The following is a 20,848-nucleotide window of genomic DNA, read 5'->3' on the forward strand; positions in this document are numbered from 1 at the left end:
GAAATATGGCCAAATGAAAGAACAGAGCAAAACTTCAGAAAAATAACTAAGTGATGAGGAGATAGCCAACCTATTTGATGGAGATTTTAAATCCCTGGTAGTCAAACTGCTCACAAAACTGATTGAGCTTGGTCAAAAAAATGAAAAAAAACAAACAAATGAAAGATACCCAAAATGAAATAAAGCAAAATATTCAGAGAACCGACAATGATAGGGAAAAAAAAAACAGGACTCAGAGCAATGATTTGGAACAAAAGGGAAAAATAAACATCCTGACCACAACAGGATGAAGAAACAAGAATTCAAAAAAGGGAAGAGATATTTATGAACCTCTGGGACAATCAGAAATGTTCCAATATCTGAAGCATAAGGGTGCGAGAAGAAGAACAATAGCAGCAAGAAATTAAAAACTTATTTGAACAAATAATGAAGGAAAGCTTCCCCAATAAGGCAAAGAAAATAGACTTCCAGGAAGTCCAGGAAGCTCAGAGAGTCCCAAAGAAGTTGAACCCAAAATGAAAACATCAAGGCACATCATCATTAAGTTACCCAAGATTAAAGATAAAGAGAGAATCTTAATAGCAGCAAGAGGACAGGAAAGATTATGAAGGAGTTCCCATTAGACCATCAGCTGATTTCTCAAAAGAAACCTTGCAGGCAAAAAGGGGCTGGAAAGAACCATTTCAAGTCATAAAAGTCCAGGACCTATACCCAAGATTACTCTATCCAGCAAAGCTTTCATTTAGAATGGAAGGGCAGCTAAAGTGCTTCCCAGATTAAGGTCAAGTTAAAAGAGTTCATCATCACCAAGTCCTTATTACATGAAATGTTGAAGACTTATCTAAGAAAAAGAAGATTAAAAATATGAACAATAAAATGACAACAAACTCACAACTATCAACAAATGAACCTAAAAGACAAGCAATGAAAAAAAATTAAGCAAACAACTAGAACAGGAACAGAATCAGAGAAATAGACATCACATGGAAGGATTTCAGTGGAGAAGGGGAAGAGAGGACTGTGGAGGAAAGGTATAGGGAAGACAAAGCATAATTAGTAGGCATGAAATAGATGGGGAGAGATAAAAATGCTATAGGAAATGGAGAACTTAAAGAGCTTATATGTACAACCCATAGACATCAACTGAAGGGGGACAGAATGCTGGAGGGAGGAGGGGGGATAAAAGGGAGAAATTGGGAAAACTGTAATAGCATAATCAATAAAAATTCCTTAAAAAATAAAAATTTTAAATTCTCAAAAAAATAAATAAAGATGCTCAAGAAACTTAGTGAGGACCTCAGCAACATAAAACATCCAGTCAAAAATGAGGGATACACTAATTGAAATAAAGAATAGTTTATAGGAAAACAATAGTAGAGCAGATGAAGCTGAGAGTCAAACTGATTTGTAATGTAGAGAGTCAAAAAATAACCAATCAGAACAACAAGGGGAAAAAAGAATCCAAAAAAATGTGGAAAATGTAGGTAGCAGCTGGAACAACTTTCAGTGGAGCAATACCCACATCATTGAGTGCCAGAAAAAGAAGAGAAAGAACAAGAAATTGGAACTCTATTTGAAAAAAATGAAAGAAAACATCCTTAATTTGGTGATGGAAATAGACATGCAAGTCCAGGAATCATGGAGACTCCCAAATCAGGTGGATGCAAAGAGGCCTAGTCCAAGACACATCATAATTAATATGCCAAGGTTTAAAGATAAAGAGAGAATCATAAAAGCACCAAGGAAAAAGCAGTTAGTTACCTACAAGGGAGTTCCCATAAGACTGTCATCTAATTTCTCAAAAGAAACTTTGCAGGCTAGAAAGGATTGACAAGAAATATTCAGTCATGAAAAGTAGGGACTTTCAGATCCAAGATGGAGAAGTGGAAGCTACACTAACCTCTTCCCAAGACCAATCTGGAATTACAACCAAATTGCAGAGAAATCATCCAGAATAACCAACTGAACACTAGCTGGAGAGAAGCCTTATAACCAGGGAAAGACAAGAGAAACGACTTCACTACAACAAAACTAGTAGGCAGTGAATAGGAGGTGCAGGAGGGAAAGCTGTGCTCCCATTGCAGCAGCTGAAGTTCTGGAGGGATATTTCAGTGGCCTTGGGGTTCCCCCTGAGAAATGTGGGTCTAAACTTCAAACTGGGCTCTCTAACCTATAGCACAAGAGCCATAAAGGAATCCATATAACTTCCAGATGTGAAAAGCAGCACAGTTTCTCTCTGCCAGGGAGAGATGGCTGGAGACACAGAGAGCCTCTTAAAAGGCCAATGGACAAAATTTCATATGCAGCCATTTACCCTGGGCTCTGGCAGAGGGAAGGCAAAGTGGACAAGACACACTTGAGGAGAGCCTGGCACTGGTGGCTCTGAAGAGAGAACTAAAGGAACAGCTACCAGGATCCCTATGCTGAATCATTCCCCATACTGCAGAATCCGTCTTTCTCAGGAAAAACACTCCTCTTGTAGTGGCATCAGACTGAAGGGAAACAATAGCCCTGCCCATAGGAATTACTCTGCCTGTAGTGCTTAAGCCTAGTTTCTGATTACAGCTTCATTAGATAGCAACTGGTCAGTTTAAGGATTGATTAGTTTAATAACTAAAGCAGAAAATACAAAGAAACAGCCAAAATGGGAAAGAAACAAACCCCAAATGAAAGAACAAGAGAATTCTCCAGAAGAACTAGATGAAATGGATGCAAGCAATTTATCAGTCAGAGAATTTAGAGTAATAATTATAAAGATACTCAACAGCATAAAAATAAACATAGAATCCATAAAAAGGCCAGTCAGATATAAAGAATGCAATATCTGAAATAAATAATACACTGGAAGGAATAAACAGTAGGTTAGATGAAGTACAGGATTGAATCCGTGTTTTGGAAGACAAGGTAGAAAAAAACACCAAGGAAGAGCAGCAAAAAAAAATTAATAATAATTTTAAAAAATAAGGAGAGCTTGAGAAATGTTTTGGAAAACATGAAGTGTAACAACATCTGTGCCATTGGAATACCAGAATGAGAAGAGAGCAAGCAAGGGATTGAGGACCTACTTAAAGAAACTATGACTGATCCCTGGCTTGTGTGACTCAGTGGATTAAATGCTAGCCTGCAAACCAAAGGGTCACCAGTTCAATTTCCAGTCAGGGCACATGCCTGGGTTGCTGGCCAGGTTGGGCCTCCATTAGGGGTGAGCAAGAGGCAATCACACATTGGTGTTTCTCTCCCTCTCTTTCTCCTTCCCTTTCCCTCCCTCTAAAAATAAATAAATAAAATATTATTTTAAAAAAGAAACTATGACTGAAAACTTCCATAATCTGGTGAAGAAAAAAGACACACAAGTTCAGAGTGTGCAGCAAGTCCCAAAAAAGTTGGACCCAAAGAGAGCTACAATGAGACACATCATAATTAAAATGACAAAGCTTAAAGACAAGGAGGGAATCCTGACAGGAGCAAAAGAATAGCATGTAGTTACCTACAAGGGAGCACCAACTAGAGTGACATCTGATTACACATCAGAAACATTTCAGGACAGAAAGGAGTAGTGTGAAATATTCAAGGTGACAAAAAGTAAAGAGCTACAACCAAGGCTACTTTACCCAGCAAAGCTATCATGTAAAGTCAAAGAGAAATAGGAGCTTCCCCGACAAGAAAAAGCTAAATGAGTTTGTTAACACCAAACCAGTACTGCAACAAATGTTAAAGGGCTTGTTTTAAGAAGAAGAAAAAAAGAAAAAAAACAAAACCTCATAGAACTGTATGCTAAAAAGGTGAATTTTACCATATGTAAATTTACTTCAATATTTGAAAAGTATTTTCTTATAAACTACTTTTGTATGAGACTTGTACTTTAATAATTGCATAGTGTGATAATATCTTAATAATATTTGACATTTTTTAAATAAAAAAGGCATTAGAGAAGATATTCTGGCACTTGATGGGTGGTTGAAATAGGTGATCTCTAAAATCCTCTAAAACGCTATAGTTTTTGAAGTATGCATGTGACTCCCTCCAATCTCATCCACAAATTTTTATGTATGTACCTATATGAATATAATAATGTATGGTTATATTTATGTTTGTATTATATGCAAATGTAAATATATATGCACAGAAAATACTTGGAATATTCTTCAGTATTATGATTTATTATATTATACATACTTGTGTTTCCTTCCCCCCCACAATATGTGTAAATTGTGGATTATGTGTAATCCAAAAAATATTATTTTACTTACAAAATACATACTGTGCAACAAATTAAAATTAGGTAAATGAGGGAGGTCATATTCAATTCTACACAAATCTATAATCCCTAGCTTAAGAAAACATAAAGTAGCTCACTTTAATATATTACATTTGATATGTTAAAATATTTAAAGAATAAGAATTTGCCCATTTGAATGTAGAATGTGCAGCATTTTCTTTAGTTTTAAAAGAAAAACCTAGAAAATCCTGTTTTCCCTCATTTTAAAGAGTTTTCCCAGCTCTTTCCTGCATTATATTAGAAATTTCTTTGTGCATACCTCTGAAACATAGCCTCTTGAAGAATTTGCTATTAGAAATAGGATGAAGTCATACCATGCAGATGAGGAGAAATAGTCTGGGATGGCCCTGCAAGCTCATCCTCACTCTTCCACTTGTCTCTTAGAAAGGATCCACTGGCTGTCCACATACTATGTTCACTCTCACTAGAAAATAAATTTGTATAGTGTTCATGTCAAAGAACATGCACATTAAAAGATACCAGATAATCCTCAGTAATTATTAAATTGACATTAACCTCCATTTCAATTCAGTCACACACTTCCATTATCTGCACCTGGAACTGACCCACTTCCAAAGAGATAATTCTAAAATCCTATTATCTGATCTCCCACTTTTACCTGGCTTGCAAACTAGCTACCTTGGATCTATTCACCTACTCAACTTCTTCCTCTTTTATCTGGGCTGTGAGAAAACAGTACTAGGGTTACTGGACTTTCTTGTATCAGCAGAGCCATTTGGAAAACATTGGTGTATCTCTGGTCTGTTTCCTCTACCATTCCTCCACTACAGCTAATTCTGAACTACCACCATCATGTTGTCCTTAATGCTCTGCTATAGTAAAAATACAACGCTTTCTAGAAAATGCAGCCCAAAAAACAAGAGCTCTTTCAACTTACTTTTAAAACGTATACCTAGATGCATCAGTGTTCTTCAGTATTCCTTACTTCCTGTTCAGAATTAATCCTTGCACATTCTCAACTACCATGAATGCTGTCTCCTCTGAGACATTTTTCTAAAATTTCTTTATATATAATCACTCCCTATCAACATATTCTTCCATATTACAAAGATACTCAATTCTCTCTCATTTTAAAGATAGAAAACTCTTTAAACTTTCTATCATCATCTAACTACTGCTCTATTTCTAATGATTTTTCAAATACTAATCCACACTCAGTTGTTTTCTTTCCAGTTTCTCACCACTTAGGTTACTCACTTGTGCAATCTGCTTGGATCTTGTTGCACTTTCGTTTATAACTCCACCTAGTAAAAACCTCTTACTTTGACTTCTGGGTCTAGTCTTTAATGTCCAGGGAAAATTCTCTCTAAAATACAAATGTTATTATATCTGTGTACCATCTTCAAGATAAACCAAGGCTTCTACTGGACACATAAGTTTAGAATTTTGGCAATGTGGTCTTTGCCTACTTTTTCATTATCGTCTCTACATGCACTTCAAGCTTTAACCTTAACAAAATAAAGGCTTTTTTTTTTTCATTTCTGTGGAAATTTCAGGTTTCTTTTCTTTCTCCTTCTTCATTTCCTGCCAGCTAAATTCTACCTTGCTCTCAAAAATCCTCCATATATATAGATAGGTAGATAGATGATGATGATGATAGATAGATAGATAGATAAAACAAGGGCTGTATCTATGCTTTATTTTCATTCTAACAGATAGAATAAAATGTATACTCCGTCTTAAGTTTACACATATCAAGTTCCTTCACACTTTGACTCATGCCATATTTTTGGCTCCATCTCTCATCTTCTGAAGCTTTCTGGCATTCCAATTCACACGTACCCTACAATTCTTGACACATAACATTTCCCACCATTGATAAGGTATTTTCACAACTCATTACCTTTCCTCAAACTTCTGCCCCATGATTGAAATTTTCCTCCCTCTCTTTTCACCTGCTATATTTCTATTTATTTATGACCCTAAATCCAACCAAAATATATTTTCTCCAAGGAAATGGTAAATAATGCCCCTCTTCCATACTTCTCTGTCTTCTGTACTCAAAAGTCCTTGGACTTTAACTCTATAATAGTTACTATATTGCATTTAAATTTGTCTTTTTCATATTTATCCTAATTAAACTATAAACTAAAGAGCAAGAACTATGCAGTGTTTTGCATTTGTAAGTAGTGCTCAATATATAATTAGTATCTGCTAATTATTATATACTATTAGCATATAGTTTATTCATTTAATGCACTTCTGAAAGTTGTACATACAAGATTTATACTATACACGTTATTGTGCAGTACTATCCCAGTCTCTATAGGTAATATAACTTAAAAAAAAATCTAATGAAATATGACTCAATAAAATGTTTCCTTATTTGATATGTTTTTGCATATAACACCTAAATATGAACATTTTATGGGCAGGAAACCTCCTATTTCTTTGTTTTTTTCTGATGAAAATTTACTTTGTTCCTGGTTCTTTAATTTTTTTCATACAAAGTACCAGGAATTCACCATGCTAGCAGTTCTTTTGTTTCTAGCACATTATTTTCTTTCTAGAAACAGGCATAATTTCTAATAAAGTCTCACTGCACAATGAGCTTCACCTGACCTCAAGTACAGTGGCTCCTCATTTACAAACCTTGGGAACTATGGGATTACTGAGATGACAGAGAAATTAAATTCTTTAAATAATATCTGTTTCTTGTGTTAATGTCATATTTATGAGATCAGAAATATATCCTACTTCTAGCCAAATCAAGTTGTACTTACCACAAAGAGCTATACTTTGAAAAAGATATATCAAACATTTGTCTCCATTTAGAGAGCTAGCTAGTTATTAAAATGACTAAACTGAAAACTAAATAAACATGTTAGTTATACCTTTTTGTAGGCTCTTTAAAAAAATCTTCAGAGTCACTATGTTGGAGATCCTGAAAAGAGAATTTTACCTTTTCTGAGTTACCTTCATTTTCAGAAACCTACAGGCATAAGAATAGAATATTCTGGCTAAAATTTTATAAACATATGAATTAAAAGTATGGTTTCTATAGCTTCTCAAAAAACAATAAGTAAAAGTTGACAGTTTTAAAAACAGTCACAGGAGTGTAAAGTCAGCATAGGGAATATAGTCAAATAATATTGTAATAATTATGTATGGTGTCAGATGGGTACTAGATTTATCAGGAGGATTACTTTGTAAGGCATGTAAATATCTAATAATTATGTTATACACCTGAAACTAATAAAATATTATATGTCAACTGTAATAAAAAAATTTTAATATTAAAAATAATAAGTTCTTTAATAACAATTAAAACCATAATCACAATGTGACTTTTACTCCTGGAAAATCACTTGAAATGTGTATCTCCCTATTAAATATTTTCTAATCTGTCATAATAGACTATAGTACTATTCATAAATAAGTAATTTTTATTGAATCACCCAAGTTATTTTTCAAAAGTTGATTTTAAAAAATAAGTTTTATTTTTCTTAGGAAAAAGATTATGATTTCAACCCAGAGATTCTTGTAATGACTGTTGAGTTTATTGTAAATAGAACATTCCCATTGAATCTGTAAATTGCTTTGGGTAGTATAGACATTTTGATGATGTTAATTTTTCCAATCCATGAACACGGTATACATTTCCATTTGTTTGTGTCTTACTTGATTTTCTTCAGGGTTGTGTAGTTTTCTGCATACAGGTCTTTTACCTCCTTGGTTAGGTTTATTCCCAGATATTTTATTTTTGTTTTTGCTATATCAAATGGGATTTTTTTCTTGATTTCTGCTTCTGCTGTTTCATTGTTGTTATGCAAAAATGCCTTTGATTTCTGGATACTGACTTTGTAACCCACTGTTTTGCCAAATTCATTTATTAGATTGAGCAGCTTTTTGGCAGAGGCTAAAGGATTTTCCATGTACACTATCCTTTCATCTGCAAACAATGACAGTTTTGTTTCCTCCTTTCCGATTTGGATGCCTTTTATTTTCTTTTCTTGTCTGAATCGCTGTGGCTAAAACTTCCAATACTATATTGAATAGAAGTGGTGAAAGTGGACAACCTTGTCTTGTTCCCTATCTTACTGGAAAAGATTTCAGTTTTTGCCCAGTTGAGTATGATGTTGGCTGTAGGTTTCTCATATATGGCTTTTATTATGTTGAAGCATTATACTAAGCAAAATAAGCCAGGCAGTCAAAGACAAATACCATATGATCTCACCTTTAACAGGAACCTAAACAACAAAACAAACAAACAAGCAAAAATATAACCAAAGACACTGAAATAGAGAACAGGCTGACAGTGTCCAGAAGGAAGATGGGAGAGAATTTCAGGGGAAGGGTTTACAGGAATAAGTATAAAGGACACATGCACAAAAACTAGGGGGGCATGAAAATGGGAGGGAGGTGTGGGGGTTAGGGGAGTGGGATGAATGGGAGTAAAAGACAGAAAACTGTACTTAAACAACAATTAAAATTAAAAATTTTTTAAATGAACATTCCCAATATTATATTTATCTGTATTTTAGAGCTTTTCTCTGCCATGAGAGTTAGTACTGCCCAATTGACTTTAGTATGCTTCACTCCATTTGGAGCCTCTGGTACAGTACCTACTCTACCAATAAACAGAATTGAATAATAATTAGAGGGGGAAAGACATTAAAATACAGATTCAGTGATCAATATTTTAGCCCTCATTTCTGCTTCAATTAATCTATTCACTCACAGTTTTTGCCTGGAGGCCTATTATATACAGATACTCTTCTAAATGCTGCAGATAAAACAATGAACAAAAGAGGCTTGTGTTCTGCCCTTGTGGAGCATACATAGTCTTGTAGGAAAAGGAGAAATATACAAGCAAGCATATAAAAATTATAGTGGTGATAAGTGTTAATGTAGTAACAGAGTATAGTGGTGCATAATAACCATGTACCTAAAAAAAAGAAGAAGTACTAAGCAAAGGAAGCATCCTGAGCAACAAGAGCAGGTCCAAAGTCCAGGCAGCCTTTTATGGTCTAGCCTCCAATTTCCCACCCTCATCTCTTGCAGCATCCTATTTCTCATGCAGCATCTCCAGCCACAGCCTATGTCCTGCATTTTCGTCTGTCTTGCAGTGTTCTTTGATTACTTTAATTTTGTAAAACTTATTAATCTTTTCCCCTCTTGCTAGTTGTATGTGTTTTGCTTGATTCCATAAAACTTTCTAGACCTGAAGTACCTCTTGTGGGCATATACACAGCCATCATTCCAGAACATGAACCCAAACACAATTTAAAAACCAAGCACATTAATGGAAAGATATAAACAACTACCCAGAACTCCTATCAAGCATATTCATTTTGCTGAACAATTTAAAACATGTGGCTTATTGAGTTTTTAGTATAACATGAATAAACATTGCCTGAAAATAAAGGGAACCTCTGCATAGTAAATGAGGACCATCATGTAATTCGCCCAGAAAAGAAATAAAGGCTTGTCATGGTAAGGGTCAAGGCTTTTTCTCCTCTTGAGAGAGAGGCCATTCCATCCCTTTTCCTCCACAGGACTCGGTAGTCTGTGTGAATTTCTCGTGCCTCATCCACAATGTGGCAGACTCCATGAGCCGGGGTCCACATCAGAAATATAAACTTAACATACTTTACCAATAACTTTATTATTTTAGAATGTATTAGCTTCTGGTAGACTAGCTAATTGTTGTTTTGAATAATATATAAAACATGTATTTTTAAAATCTCTATGCAAGTAAGAAAAATATTAATTCTCCTAGAATTTTCTAAAATATTTTAAGCTTTGCTTTTAATATTTAAGGATTTAATTCACCAAGAATCAATTTCAGTATACAGTGTACTTTGTCTCTCTGCTCAACCACCAATGATGATCTTGCATTCAACTGGACATTGAGAAGACCCAATAGGCCACACCTGGTGCCAAAGAATATAGAAGAACAGCCACAACACATCAGTAGGACAATATTACACTTGCCTGTATCAGGAGTCCTAAGAGCTTTCTCATGTCAGCTCAGGTGAAGGTAGCGAGACCACATGGGTGGTCTCGCCCGTGTCATCCTGGCTGAGAAGACTCAAGCAGCAAAAAAAAAAGTGTCTCTTGTAACACTCCACAAACCGGACCTCTGGGAGTCACAGGAAAAGGCTTCCCACACTCACCCCATTTCCACTTTCAACAAGACATTTATTGTCTTAGTCATAAACCTTCCTATCCAGGAGCCATTTTTCCCATAACTAATGCTGCTTGATAACTCAGATGATATTTCACCCTTATTAGGTTTCCAGAGAAAAAGGATACCAGAAGGCTAACAAAAGATTACTTTCTCACTGTGAAGAAGAAAAGGTTCTCATGACCTTTACTCATAGGTAAAAATGCAGTTATATTTTTCCTATGGGAATAACCAATTATACCAGCACCACTAACTGAGCAGACCATTCTATCTGCAATGCTACCTATCACATAAAAAGTTCCTGTATATGCATCAATGGGTATTTTTCTGTAATTTCTATGCAGTTTCATTGGTCTTATTTGCCACTTGCTTAATTACATATTTGCTTAATTCCTATAGCCTTGTAATAAGTTTTGATAACCTGCAGTTCCATTCACCCCCTGTACCACATACATGCTTTTCCTTCCTTACCTAACACTTCCTTGCCTATTCATGGCCTTCTGTTTTCCCAGGTTTTTGAATCAGCTGATCAAATTACACACACACACACACACAAGAGCTATGAAATTAAGTTAAATTAATTTTGTAGTTTAAATTAGGGATAACTGTTATCTTTATTACATTAAGTCTTATTATTCATTAATATGACATAGCTATTATAACATTCTATGATATTCTCAATAAAGGCAATTCACACCTTTTCTTAGATTTACTCCTATATATTTACTAGCTGGTATCATTGTAAATATAATGATATAGATTATACCATTATATTTACTAACCATTGCATAATGAACAAACCACAGATTTTCATATGTAGTAATTTTGTATTTATTCTATTCTAAATACTTTATATTTCTTATGATTTCTTCTTTGATCCATGAGTTTAGAAGTACATATCTTTACATTCCGAATGTATGTTTTATCCTTTTGTGGTCAACTTCTACCAAATTTCTTTATGTTAGAGGCCAGAGTCAGTCTACAAGATTATTTAAGATATAGTTTGACTTGGAATGGGGTGAAGTTTTGTAAATGATCCATGTATGCTTAAAAAGAATGTGGTCTCTAATTTTTGGATGTAAGTTCTATTTATGTTCATTATACTGAGCTTGCTAATTATTTTTTGGAGGGTAATTTCTATACTCTTAACTGTCTAATCTATTATTAGGAGATAGTTTTAAATTTTGTACTATCATAGTGAATTTATAAATTCCTGCTTATAATCCTGTCAAATATTAATTTATATATTCTGAAGCTATTAGGTGCTTATAAATTTAAAATTTATACCTTCCTTGTGAACTAACCCTTTCAGTGCTATGTAGTGACCTCTTAATGCCTAACGTTTTTTGCTTTTGTCTCTTTGTCTGATATTACTATAGCTACAACAGCTCTCTTTTGTTAGTGTTAATTTGTGTATTTTAACTATTTTGTTTTAAAATATCAAGGGAGCACTGGCTGGTGTGGCTCAATGGACTGAGCATGCGCCTTTGGATCAAAGCATCACGGGTACAATTCCCATTCAGAGCACATGCCTGGGTTGCAGGCCAGGTCCCCAGTATGGGGTGAGCTAGAGAGGCAACCACACATCGATGTTTCACTCCCCTTCTTTCTCCCTCCCTTCTCCTCTCTCTAAAAACAAATAAGTAAAATCTTAAAAAACAAATAAAATATCAAGGAAAAATATTTCCAAAGGATTTCTCCTCATTAAACTATATACATTACCAATAAATTAAATAAAATGAGTTCTATAGAGTTAACCTAGACCTGAGAACTAGTTTATTGATATTAATCAGTATAATAAATCCCTAAAAATTAATTTCAGAATAATTAAAATAGAAATGTGGAGATTGTGAATGCAATGAGATAGAGAAGAAGTGATGTGGTGCTATCACATCAACAGGATCCCTCCAATCTCCGGCACAAAATAGTTTAAAAGCAATTTGCATACAACTTATTTACTAAGGAAAGGTTATACCACCTGAGTGGGAAGTCCTAGCACAATTTTCACCTGAGACATATTTCAAGTCATGCTTCAAAATCAACTTGATTACATTTATCAAGGAAGCAAACTGTTCTAGATGGCTGCATTTCAAGCTAAAGTTTCACTTAGGACTATATGTCTTTGATTGAATAAAATGTGATTTGGCTAGCAAGGTCAAGAAGGCACAAGGAGAAATATACTAAATTATCAAGATTTCAGGTCTTTTTGTAGATTGCTCACTAAATCAAATTAATTTCAAATTAAAGAAAAGGCTGGGTAAATTTTTCTGACAAGGCTAAATTAGCCTTCCTACACTGCATATTCTAAGGATTTTATGAAAACAAAGTAATACTAGATGATAGGACCCTGGTTTCTGGCCTTTTCTCTGTGACTGAAGAGCTGTATGATCATAAACAAATCATTTCAGCTTTCTCTAAGACCTTAGTTTCTTCACCTCTAAAATATATAAAATGAACAAAAATTTCTTGATCTATTTTTCAAATTTAATCATCTGTAAGTCTTTGAATCTAGACAATTCCTAGGAACTGCATCACACCTGAAAAAGCATATGGTGTCTATAACATCAATTTAATTGCCTTATGAAATATAAGAAAAGCAAATTCTGATAAAATAGCTGATTTTCCCAACATACTTTTAAAACCATCCAGAAATAGCCCTGGCTGGTGTAGCTCAGTGGATTGAGCATGGGCCTGCAAACCAGAGGATCGCAATTTGATTCCCAGTCAGGGCACATGCCTGGGTTGCAGGCCAATTCCCAGCCGTGGACCCACAAGAGGCAACCATACATTGATATTTTCTCCCTCTCTCCTTCCCTTCCCCTCTAAAGATTAAAAAAAAACATCCAGAAATATACTAAGATAACCTTTCTAAAAGGAAACATTAAAGCATATCAAAACTCATTCAAATAGGTCAAGCCATAAGACATAAGGAAAAACAAACTATAAAATGTATTCAATTCTAGAAGAGAGGCAAGTAGAGTTATATAAATGTCCTGAGTTAGATATGCCCAGGACATTCTATGAAGTTGTTCACTTTTAAATCATCTCTCCTTCAAGAAGAAAATCATTCTTATGAAGAGTGGGTCTGAGAGCCCAGAAGTACCTTAAAACTTAGAGACTGTTAGCCAGAGATACAGTGGTGCCCTTGATAAGACCAGCTTACATATCACACACACACACAATAATCTACCAATCTTCAAAGATATTTTTCAAAGCAGCAGCACAACTGTCATCCATGAGTGAGGGTGGTGGCCAAACTGGACAGTGGGGGAAGCAGGATTATTCTTGATAATGATTTTTATTTCTATTCATGCTAGAACTTATAGGAAGTAAGCAGGAAGACCCAAATCATGGATGTCCCAAAGCTCCAGTAGATTTGATAAGATGAAAAAATGCAAGGTACTCGGAAGATGAAAATGTATTGCCCTTTTGGTGCACTAAACCTGTCAGTATCTCCAAATGGAAAGTACTGTATCAAGGTGAGAGATTTTTGCCCCAAATTTTTTTACAACCCTCTACTTTCTTATAGTTTGGAGACACTGCACCAAGCTGTCTCTGTCAAATAAAAATTTGATCATTGATATATTTAAAATTTCTTCAATGTTTATGTGAAATTTATTTTGCATCTGTTAGTAGCATAGAATGAAATAGGTGCCAAAATGTGTAAAATTTCCAGGATAGCATCAAAAGTGGTTTTATTTAGAACTGCATAAAGTTCCACCCTTTCAAATCCCTGTTTTGGTTACCTTCAATATCAGAGTAACACAGAAATGAAAATATCACTGTGGTAAGGTAAACAAAATGGTCACCCATTTCTTTGAGAGCTTAGTCAGTGATTTCAGTATTAGCCACAGATCATTAGTAGAGACCCAACTTTTTGTAGGTTTACCTCATTAGTCACTGATCTAGGTGTCTTTCTCTGACTTGATGAAGGCATCTTCCAGAAATTCAGGTCTTCCACATTAGAATCATCTCCCTTTTGATCTTTTCCTAATCAAAGAGAAAGAAAGAATTAATCATGTACAAAGTGTTACACAGAAGGAATGACTGAAACTGAAAGAAAAGTCAAGCTGCATGAAGGGACTTTTCACCTACTTTTCCTATTTTAGTCATTTCATCTTTATCTCATATGTTACCTTTGCTTTTCTCCTTGCTTTGAAAAACTGACATAGCAAACATGATTCTTTTTCTGTGAGTATCCTCAGAAAACTGTGGAGCAATCCCCTTGCTCCTACTTCTATATTATTCAAGGAAGTATTCTTCAGGTAAATCCTAAATATATGACCCACAGAAACTGCACAGGAATCTACAGAATAAAATTCTCCTGTGTTTCAGAGTCTACTTTTTAGATTAAAAATGTGACATAAGTTTCATATTATTACTAATAAATACATTAGCAATATGTAAATATAAATTAAAAGCTATTTTAGGCTTTATTGAAGAATGTAATGTAAATCATCCCTATAAAAATCATTGCTGGCTTTATTACAAGATTGTTGCTCACTCTGTTAATTCTACTGCACAGAATCTTTCAGAAGCCAAGAGAGATATATTTTTCTCTGATCTTAGAATTGAGCACTTGGAGTAATGTTTCCTACATCATGGCAGTCTTAAATATTATAATTTAGAAATTTTGTGACACAACATGTAATAAAATCAACCTTCTCGTTTACTATATATAATAAATATGTAATAAACAAATACTATGAACACTAGTGCATTGTTGAATGTGTTAAAAAGGAAATCAAATAGAAATTATGGACTATTATAACATAAATTTTTATAAACATACAGTAAGAAATATCAATGAGAGGGCCACATATCAGAACTAATACAAATTAGCTAAAGCAGTGTTAAGAAAGAAGTGTATATTTTTCAAATAGATTGATAAAAAAGAAAAAAACTTACAAAACTAAGTTTTGTATTCAATTCTAAAGGCCAAGAATAACTGAGGAAATGACCAAAACTGTAGAAAGGGAGATAACATTAAAAAATAGTGAATAGAGTAGTGGCCAAGATGAAGGCATAGGTAGAAAAGTTTTCCTTCTTTACATAAACAAAAAAAAAAAGGAAAACAGCCAACTTAAAAACAAAAAACAACCAGAAATGTCAGAATATCAAACTGCATGGGAGTCCAACAACCAAGGAATTAAAGAAACATTCATCCAGACTGTTAGGAGGGGTAAAGATGGTTAATGGGGCAGAGCAGACAATTGGCAAAATGGCAGACAGAGTGGTGAGATGGGGAGCTAGCTGACTGGAACATCCCACATTTGCATGGGGATAAGCTGAGAGAAACAAATGGGGAGTGAGACAGACCGGGCAACCCAGGGCTCCAGCATAGGCAACTAAATACTCAAAACTTTTGGCTGTAAAAATCTGTGGGAGCTGCAGTGGGACAAACTCCCAGTATCACAGGAGAGTCTGTTGGAGGTGTCCATGTGGTCCTAGAATGTACACAAAGCTACTTACCTGTGAATCAGCACCTGAAAGGGCACAATCCACTTGTGAATAATGGGGGAAGTGATGGAGAGTGGGCAAGAGCCCAGCAAGTGGCACTGTTCCCTTTCTGACCCCTCCTCTCAGACAGTGCCACGGTGCTGCAAAGAAGGTTGCTCCGCCCTGGTGAATACCTAAGGATCTCCCCCTTAAAACATAAGAGGTGCACCAAGACAAAGATCTATGGCCCAAATGAAAGAACAGATCAAAACCTCAGAAAAAATATAAGTGACAAGGAGATAGACAACCTATCTGATGCAGAGTTCAAAACACTGGAAATCAGGATGCTCAAAGAATTTACTGAGTTTGGTCACAAAAGAAAGGAAGAAATGGAGGCTATACAAAGTGAGATAAAGGAAAACATACAGGGGACCACAGGTGAAGCGAAGAAAACTGGGACTCAAATCAACAATTTGGAACAAAAGAAAGAAATAAACCTTCAACCAGAACAGAATGAAGAAAAAGAATTCAAAAAAGTGAAGAGAGACTTCTGAACCTCTGGGACAACCTGAAATGTTCCAATGTCTGAATTATAGGGGTGCCAGAAGAAGAAGAAGAACAGCAAGAAATTGAAAACTTATTTGAACAAATAATGAGGGGAAACTACTCCAATCTGGCAAAGGAAATAGACCTCCAAGAAGTCCATAAAGCTTGGGGTCCCAAAGAAGCTAGACCCTGGCAGGAACACACTAAGATGCATCATCATTAAGTTACCCAAATTTAAGATAAGGAGAGAATCTTAAAAGCAGCAAGAGAAAAGGAGACAGTTACCTTCTAAGGAGTTCCCATAACACTATCAGCTGATTTCTCAAAAGAAACCTTGCAGGCAAGAAGAGGCTGTAAAGAAGTATTTAAAGTCTTGAAAGGCAATAACCTACATCCAAGATTACTCTATCCAGCAAAGCTATCATTTAGAATCGAAAGGCAGATAAAGTGTTTCCCAGATAAGGTCAAGTTAAAGGAGTTCATCATCACCAAGCCCTTTTTATATGAAATGTTTAAGGGACTTATCTAAGAAATCAGAAAAGATCAAAAACTACAAACAGTAAAATGGCAACAAACTCACAACTCTCAAAAACTGAAAGAAAAAAAAACAAAACTAAGCAAACAACTAGAACAGGAATGGAATCACAGAAATGGAGATCATATGGAGGGTTATCAGTGGGGAAGTGGAGGGGAGAATGTGGGAAAAGATACAGAGAATAGGAAACATAATAATTAGGTACAAAATAGACAGGAGGAGGTTAAGAAAGTATAGGAAATGGAGAAGCCAAAGAACTTGCATGTACAATTCATGGACATGTACTGGAGCAGGGGAATGGTGGAGGATGAGAGGATTCAGGTAGAAGAGGGTATAAGAGGAGAAAAAAATGAGACAACTGTAATAGCATAATCAATAAAATATACAATAAAATAGGAAATAAGCTAAAACTAGAATAATCAAAAATTCAAAAAAGTCTTCTAAAATGACTTAAAAATACAAACCACTTTCACTACTCAATTAATAACATTAAAAAATAAAAAGGGCACATTCACAGATCCAACTATCATTTTTAGAATACACAAACAATATTTTAAAGGTAATAAGCAAGTGATACTTTTAGAAATGATAAACAAATACTTTGGACAAATTTAATGAAAAGGAAAAAATTTAAGAGATTTATAAATTATCAAAATCTACTTGGTAGTATACAGAAAGCCTGAAACAAATAATAATCATTTAAAAAGTTAAACCAAAAACCAAAAATCTTACCTCAGGATGAAAAAGGCAACTGGGCCCAAACAGGTTTCTAAATGAGATTTCACCTAATTTTCAATGAACAAGTCACTTATGCAAACTATTTTAGAGATTATTTTAAATACAAACTTATATAATTTACTTTAAAAGCTTAGACATGGGAAAAGTTTAGATGTGAAAACAAAACATAAAATGCAAGTAAGAAAAATTATAAGCTAAAAAAATGAACATAGATGCCAGAGTCCTAAATAAAACTGCTAAATAGTACAGTAGAAACATATGTAATTCAAAGTATGCTTAGTGTCAGAAAAATCTATCAATGTAAATTGCCATGTTAATAACTGTTAGCAAAATAAGAAACAGAAATAACATCACCTAAACAGGTAAAAATTACTTGAAAAATGCAATAGTCTTTCAAGGCAGAAATAGAAGGGGACTTCTTTAACTTATACAAGAGGCTATCTAAAATATTGAGCCAAAATTATACTTAACACTTCAGACATATTCTTATTGTTTTAAGGAAAATATAAGAATGCTTGCTACCATTACCCTTATTTAATATTGTGTAAGATACAGGTCCCAAAAAATAAAAAGAAGAAAGATAAAAAGGCATAATGCTTAAAAATAAAGCAAATAAATTTGCAAGTGAAAATTTATTTGCAAACACTGTAACTGTCTACATATAGAATTAAACATCTATATTCAAAGTACTGAAAATAATAAGAATATTTGACAGAAAAGTTGGTACAAGATCAGTAAATTAGAAACATTCCATATACCAATAAGGGACAAATTGACAGTAACCAGAGGGGAAGGAGGAGGGGGTAATGGGGCGAAGAAGGGGAAGGAGCAAGCAAAGGAACATGAGTACAGTACTCATGGGCACGGACAACAGTGGGGGGATTGCCTGTAGGAGTGGGGGGTGGGGTTGGGGTGAGCAAGGGGGGAAAAGGCAGGACAACTGTAAGTGAACAAAAATAAATTAAAAAAAAAACAACCAAACATTGAAACAAAAGAAAATGTTAATCACAATAGAAATAAAAATATAAGGTAAGTGGAAATAAAGTGAACCACTATAGTGAAAACTGAACAATTTTATTGAAAGGAGCAAAAAATAGAATAAAGAACTCATATATTCATATTGGTAAATGCTCAAAAACATAGTAATGGGAAGTATACTCTAAATTCAATCAAAATTTAAGCAAATATTTTCTGGGTAGATGTGTGTGTATGTACATATGTGTGTAGATAGACTAAAGAATGCAAGTCTAAGAAAAGCAAAGACAATTCAGTGAGAAAGAATAAATTTGAGGCATTTGCCCTATCAGCTATCAATACTTACTATAAGCTAAACTCATCAAAAACAGTGTGAATTGGTGAAAGGATAGAAAAATAGATCAATAAAAGATGATAGGGATTAAAAAAAGACTAAATCCAAGAGCTTTTGCCATTTGATAATGGTAGCATTGCATATCATTGGGGAAAGTAATAAAATGAATGGGGTTGGAATAATTAGCTCACCTACCAGAAAGAATAAATTTTTAAACTATAGAACACTTCACCAAAAAAACAAAAGAATATATATTCAAGTGTCCCTAGATCATTCTGAAAGATACACTGAGCCACAAAACAATTCTCAGTAAGTTTACAAGCTAGGAAATCATATAGATACACATACAAATTACAGGTATATCACATAAATATTCCCAGATAACAATGAAATTATGTTATAAATCAATAAAAATAAGATATATAAGAAATCTACAAATATCTGGAAACTAAACAAATTTTCATTTAAAAATTGAGTCAAGGAGTCAGGCTGTGTTTGCCAGTTTGGGGAACTGAGGGGCCCCAGCATTCCCAGTAGCCTGAGCCGGCACTCCCACAGTCTCAGGGGAGCTTCAGGATACGGTCAGTGCCCCTGGAAGAGCACCAGTCACCAGCTCCCTCCCTACCCAGCCCGGCGCCGGCTGAGAAGCACCAGAAGGCAGGCTGTAGTTGCCGGCTTGGAGGTCTGGGTGGCGCACATTCCCTGAGGTGTGCATTCCCAATAGAGGGGGACTCCAGCCGGGGACTCCAGAGGGCGCTCACACAGCATCGGGGCGCTGCCCGCGACTGACAGGGCCCCTGGGTAACCACCAATCGCCAGCTCCATCCCTACCCAGCTGGGCTCAGACTGAGAAGCACGGGGAGTCAGGCTGTGGTTGCCAGCTTGGAAGAATTGTGAGTTGCCCAGTGTGTGCAGCCACAGCACTGGGAAAGGTCCAAGCCCAAGCCTGTGAGACCAGGAAAGCCTGGCTGGGAGTGCGTGCCCTCACGCCAGGCCAGAGCTGGGAAGTCTGGGGCAAAACCTGCTCTCAGCGGGGCACGGGAGAGCAGGTGCCATTCTGGATCTTGGGAGGGCACTGGCGAGACCAGCTAAGTTCACCAAGAGGAGAGAAAGGCCACACTAATAGCCCCTCAGGCTGCTGCAGCTAGGGAGACCAGAAGAAAAGGTTTGACCAGCTGGAAGCCAAAAAGAGGAGTAGGTGGAAGTGGAGAACACCAAAATACCTGCAGGAGACTGCACCACTGAATCTCACAGGCATCTTACCACAGAAGTTCACACCATAAACCCAGGAACCCAGAAGAGACCACTTTAAGAAGCTGAAGCCAACAAGAAGAGCAACACAAACAATGGGAAGACAAAGAAACAACCCTCAAATGAAAGAAAAGGAGGAAGTCTCAAAAAGAACATTAGATGAAATAGAGGCAAGCCAACTATCAGATATTGAATTCAAAGCACTGGTTATCAGGACATTCAAAGAGCTTACAACAAGCTACCAGAAACTACAGGGGAGCTACAGTGAGCTCTCTGAAAACTATACCAACATGAAAAAGGAAATGGAAACCCTTAGTAAAGGTCAAGAGGAAATGAAGAATAAAATTTCTGAACTGAAGAACACAGTGGAAGGTATGAAGAATAGAATCGATATGGCGGAAGATCGCATAAGTGAGACAGAAGACAGGATAGAAAGAATCTCCCAGACAGACCAAATAATGGAAAAGAGAATCAGAAAAAATGAGGAGAATTTAAGAGAAATGCAAGACAACATGAAACGTAATAATATCCGAATAATAGGAATACCAGAAGGAGAGGAAGAAGAACAAGGGATAGAAAACCTCCTTGAAAGAGTAATTA

At 35.5% G+C, this 20,848-nt stretch overlaps 1 protein-coding gene across 1 annotated transcript in view; it reads right to left on the reverse strand.

The window, feature by feature from the left end:
* Window positions 1-14,403, reverse strand: part of PTPN20 (protein tyrosine phosphatase non-receptor type 20) — a 105,026-nt gene extending 90,623 nt beyond the window's left edge. The window contains exons 1-4 of the mRNA XM_037056654.1: window positions 14,332-14,403; window positions 13,950-13,952; window positions 7,135-7,232; window positions 4,594-4,703 (exon numbers count right to left, since the gene is read on the reverse strand). Of these exons, the coding sequence (XP_036912549.1) occupies window positions 4,594-4,703; window positions 7,135-7,232; window positions 13,950-13,952; window positions 14,332-14,367 (247 nt within the window). The 5' untranslated portion in view covers window positions 14,368-14,403. The remainder of the gene's footprint in view (window positions 1-4,593; window positions 4,704-7,134; window positions 7,233-13,949; window positions 13,953-14,331) is intronic.
* Window positions 14,404-20,848: the final 6,445 nt, after the last annotated feature.

Source organism: Sturnira hondurensis, unplaced genomic scaffold, assembly GCF_014824575.4.
Source record: "Sturnira hondurensis isolate 20B ecotype Veracruz unplaced genomic scaffold, ASM1482457v3 Scaffold0009125, whole genome shotgun sequence".
Taxonomy (NCBI): Eukaryota; Metazoa; Chordata; class Mammalia; order Chiroptera; family Phyllostomidae; genus Sturnira; species Sturnira hondurensis.